Source organism: Gavialis gangeticus, unplaced genomic scaffold (genome assembly GCF_001723915.1).
Source record: "Gavialis gangeticus isolate Ggan-Ray unplaced genomic scaffold, GavGan_comp1, whole genome shotgun sequence".
Classification (NCBI taxonomy): domain Eukaryota; kingdom Metazoa; phylum Chordata; order Crocodylia; family Gavialidae; genus Gavialis; species Gavialis gangeticus.
In genome coordinates, this window is record NW_017729022.1 from 57351834 (window position 1) to 57356886 (window position 5053).

The following is a 5053-nucleotide window of genomic DNA, read 5'->3' on the forward strand; positions in this document are numbered from 1 at the left end:
TTTTTTTTTTGGGGGGGGGGGGGGTATCTCCTTCTGGATAGTAAACTGTATGATACCTTTAATAAACTATTCTGCACTTAGAATTGTGTAGCTTAATGTTTTAGATACCTTTTGATGCAAGTCATTAAGTAGCATCAGATTAGAGCACAAGTACTGCAACGGGAATTTGTCATTATCCCACTGCCAATTTTAACACAAAATAAATTCTGACTAACCTTTTGAGCCTAGAGAAAAAGCAGAGATCTTTAGTTTGAACTAACTAACATTAGAGTACATTAGCAACTGTTTCAATATCCATGACCTCTATGCCAATGTGTTTTTTCACCTACAATAACTCATTAAGGGGAAAAAACATGATCTGGAGCCAATGATGTGGTAGTGACTGGGATGAAAATGTAGCTTCTCCATTAGCAATATTGTAACACTCCTTTTAGAAACTCAGACCTAAAAAATAGTAAAATGGCCTTTGACAGTTCTTAACAAGTTGAGAGACACAAACTTGACAGAACAAGAGCATAAAGGTATATGCCATCTCATCTGTGTCTTACCAGTAGATAAGCTTTCATACAAAATCAAAAACAGTGGAAGCAGAATACATACAGAACTGTTCTCACCCCATTTATTACAGAGCAAATTATTATTCACTGCCCAGATCCACAGTTGCTAGAGTAACCATTCCCTTTGAGACAGACCTGTCTTATAGCCATTATGGGACACAGGATAGTGATTGGTATATCTTAAGAAAACAAAAATAAATCTAGAAGACCTCTCTACTGTTATGGTAAAAACAGACTTGTGTTGGAATTTTCACTGCCAATCTACTGTCAAATTTCATCTTAGATTAAAGAATATTATAAAAGGGGAAAAAATAAATATTTTCCACCACCCATCCCTCCCCCCATTTTTGTTTGTATGTTTGACAGAGCTTTAATAAGTCAATTCCCTGATTTCTTAGTCAGCTTCCCTTTTTGTTTGTGTTGATCTTTTACATAAAAGCAGGAGAAAAAGTATTAAGAAAGCTTGTTTGTAAAAACACAAATTGGCAAGGGACTCACAAGCAGCATAGGATTTGAAGGAACTTTCATGGTTTTTTTTTGCAGAACAGGAAGTGAAGAAAATGCAGAAAAATGAAGGAGAGTTATTTAGACTTCAAGTCAACTGCAGCACTTTAAAGCTCTGAATTAGTATTTGCATCATATTAATCAGTCCTTTCTTCAACATCTGCACTGCTAAATGCTGTATTTAACCTTGATGATTATAACCTTTGCCTCATCTCTATCCCTGACATACTTCATCTCAGAGGTCAGACGCACTTAGAACTTTGGGGAAGTAATTACAACTTACCAGCATACTATGGTTTGTCATTCATATCATATATCAATCTCTTCCTAACACAGTGATGCCATGAAACCAGCTGATCTGTTGGAGCTATTAGTATTGTAGTGAAAATTCTCATACAGACCTTCCTAAACATACCTAATATACCTATGTATAACCTTCTGACATAATCAAGGCTTCATATAGTCCCACGTATCACAAAAGGAGTCTGAAACAAATGTGAAAGGGACTACCCAAAACAGACCTGAAACCCCACATGTACAATGAAGGAGTGATCTGTGGTAACATTCTCTGAGGGAGAAACTTGTATCTCAGGGAACCTAACAAATACCTGAGACTTGGCTGCAAATTGCAGATCTTTCAGTTACGAAGGCTTTAAAATTAAATTTCCTACTGGACAGAAAGTTTTCGGTTTCCATTAAATACAGTGACAGCCAAAGATCATTTCTAATACCCACAGCCTGGCTTGAAAGATTAACATCTGAAAGCCAAAGCAAGTTTTCTACAATCAACTTCATATTATTTACAGATTTTTTCGGTTAGCTGTAGGTTCTGTCAACTTATTTATCACTGAAAATTACTGCACTTATTTTCAAGGCAAACAGTTAAAAAACCCTTTAATTTCCACACTTGCAAGGTGACTCAAACATAGTATCAGTATTAAAAATAGATTTTCCCCAAGATGGTTAAGAAATTATTCAGAGGCATCCACCAGTGTAGTTTGTTTTTTTCTGTAGCAGCTAAGCCGTTTGGCCATATATTTAATTGATAGCTTATTCCCAACCCTTAATACTTCTGCCTGAGCATGCAAAAAAATATTTGCTTAAAAAGATAAAAGCAGTTCTTCCAATCAACACTAAATGAAAACTGACACCTACAAAGTGCTTTAAACCAAAAAGTTCAATAAAGTTTTGCAGAACTCCCCAGACACCATATCAAATTGATGGAGCAAAGGATATTATTACTGCCCCAACAGAGTGAGCTGACTGTAGGTGAGGAAGAATGGGGGTTGAACTGCTCCACCACTGTGATAGATGAAGAATCCCATATTTTAACATCGTCTCCTGCTGAAGCAAAGCGGATGCTTTCCTGCATGGCTGCACCTACAGGCATAAACATAAGCATAAAGAAAATAAGGTCAGCAACAGTTCCTTGTGCTGGTTAAGAGGAAGATTTCCATCTGTAATCAGCAGCATAATTTTCATGATAAAATGACAAAACAGTGAGCTGAAGACATTAACTCTTACGCTCTAGATGCATCTTATTTAGTCTGTAAGGTGCATCTATACCCTGCAAACTAACAAGCGAACTAACACAGCTAACGGTATGCAACCAACCCAAACAAATGGAATTTGTTGCCCCAAAGGTTAAAATACGTTTCAGATGTGGTTACTTTCTATGGTACCATACCTAAACTTTTTGTGTACTGCATGTACGTTGTATGTGCTGAGCCTGTCAACATACTGTATCCCCCAAGTAAAACACGCTGTTTTAGGAAGACAGAACCAAGAAGGGAAAAAAAAGACTTCCTCTTAAGCAGTGTTCGGAATCAGTGTCCTTATTTGAGACACACATCCCAACCTTTGAGTATTAACTTTCAAGGGTGGAGGGAAGCGAGTGTGGTATGTGAATAAATAAGTTATTAGCAAACAAAAGGTTGGCAGTCTATAAAGCAACCTGATTACCATCTGAAAACTCTTCCTTGGGCAGGTTGGGTCACTACTACGGACAGCTTCCCCAACCTTCCTTGCTTTGACCAAATAAGCAGTGGGGAGAAACACTGCTCCTTTGGTGGCTTCACACCAAGCCACAATGACTCCAGCCCCACAACAGCACATGGAGCCAATCAGGCTACAGCCCAAACCGACCCTCCCGGACAGTTTGAGGGGAAGAAGGACCCTCGTTTTGGTGGGAAGGTCGGGGGCACCGAACCCAGCCTGCGAGGTCCTGTCAGGCGGCCTGCAGGGCTGCCCACAGGCGTGAAAGGTTGGTGACTGGGAAGCGGTGGTGATGTTATTCGCCACTCGCCTGCTGCCGGTTTCTGGGCCAGCTGGGTGGCGGGGAGGGGGCTGGAAGACATGGCCCCGTATGCTCGGCTGTGCCGGCGCACGGCTGGCAGGTGGTATCGCACTGAGACGGACCAGGGCCAGGCACTGAGGTAAAGCAGACCTGGCGGGCGTCACGCGTGGGTGCCACCCAGGGGCCGCCAGCCCCGCCCTGGCAGCCGCTCCGGCAGCCCCCCAGCCCGGCCAGGCGGGACATACCGCTTCGTCCCCAAGCCTGCCAGCACAGTTGGAAACAACTCCCCCCACCCCGCGGGCGCGCGCTTTGGAACCGCCCGAGACGGCCGGCGGGCAAAGCCGACCAGAGAAGGGACCAGGTCCAGGACACCCACCCGCGCCCGGAGCCCGCGCGCCCGGCAACTCAGCACCCGCCCCGGCCCGGCCGGGCCTCCGCTACAGCGCCCGCCTCATGCCGGCAGCCCGGAGGTGCCGCGGACTTTCCGCGCCTCTTGCAACTTAACAGCCCGTCCCAACAGCCACCGCAGCGCCCTCACCCCGCCCCACGGCTCAGCCTACGGCTGCCCAGAGGGGCCAAAAGGCGCGCGATTGCGTTCGGTTGCCTCTGGCGGTGGGGGCGGGGCCTCATGCGCACGTAGGGCGTAGATTTGCCCGGTACAAATGTTAGGCGAGAGCTGAGTCCTTGTCCCAGCTCTGCATAAAGCTGAGGTCAGGCTGAGATTAGGGGGGAAAAAACCCTTTTGGGATCACCTCACCATCCCCCGTAGGGGGATAAGGGACCGAGTGCAGCTTCATGCTGTCCTGACATAGTAGGGCCGGGCGCGAGGCGAGGCTTTCCCGCAGTGACAGTCAGGCCTGAGGAAGAAGGTCCGCCTTGATCCCAGCCACGCGGTCGGTCCAATTAAAGCCGGAGCCGGCCCTAAAATCCGTACGTCTCACCTCATGTCGAGACCCTTGCAGCTACACCACCACTGCGGGAATAAAGTTGTCACCCGTGCATGAAGGCGAGGTAAGGTGGCACTGGAGAGGAGTAGTTCTCTGCTTTTCTAGAGGCTAGGCACTCTCCTCAGACTCCGGGGCCCCCAGAAAGTGTGAGCTCTGAGTTTTCCCTTAATTAAAAAAAAAAAAGTTGACCACGGTAAAAATACTAGAGCCAATCTTGTGTGGCAAAGGACGGATTGGGTGCTGCAAAATCTTCTTTGAACCCGTGGTGGGACACCCTTGAAAGGGTCTCAAGGCACTAAGAGTTGCCATGGGCCCCCAGCTGGGCAAGCCGCCCACACGTCTTAGCACTACCTAGCGTTTGGCACAGTCGCACTACAGGCCAGCAGGGGCCTGGAGGACTGAAAGGTAAGAATACCCCTCTCCAATTCCCAGCTTCCCTCCTCCCACCAGTAGCTACCAGCACTGCCTGTCACAGAGGAGCAGATGGGTAAAGATTAACTGGCCTGCCCAGATGCCACTGCTGGCTGCTGCTCTTCCGGCTGAGCCCACTCGGAGAGCAGCAGTAGTGGTTGGTTAACTCTTCCCTGCCTGCTCCCCAGGACAGACAGGGGAGGCAGCCACAAGTAAGCAGGGATCTGGGGAGGGCAGGGTGGGACAGGAAGAGCAATGTGATCTGGGCCCAGCTGGAAAGGGGGACAGGTGGAGTGTTTACACTAAGGTGTACCCCAGAGTGGTTGCACCTTGGTGTA

At 46.9% G+C, this 5053-nt stretch overlaps 1 protein-coding gene across 5 annotated transcripts in view; it reads right to left on the reverse strand.

Annotated features, from left to right (window-relative positions):
* The window catches only part of NEDD1 (neural precursor cell expressed, developmentally down-regulated 1), a 45835-nt gene extending 41906 nt beyond the window's left edge, over positions 1-3929 (reverse strand). For 2 of the 5 annotated variants that reach the window (XM_019515041.1, XM_019515037.1), the window contains exons 1-2: positions 3770-3929; positions 2298-2441 (exon numbers count right to left, since the gene is read on the reverse strand). In XM_019515041.1, the coding sequence (XP_019370586.1) occupies positions 2298-2433 (136 nt within the window). In that variant the 5' untranslated portion in view covers positions 2434-2441; positions 3770-3929. Of the gene's footprint in view, positions 1-2297; positions 2442-3015; positions 3196-3703; positions 3736-3769 lie in introns of those variants that run through there. The other 3 variants (XM_019515042.1, XM_019515038.1, XM_019515040.1) reach the window with 3 other exon arrangements.
* Positions 3930-5053: the final 1124 nt, after the last annotated feature.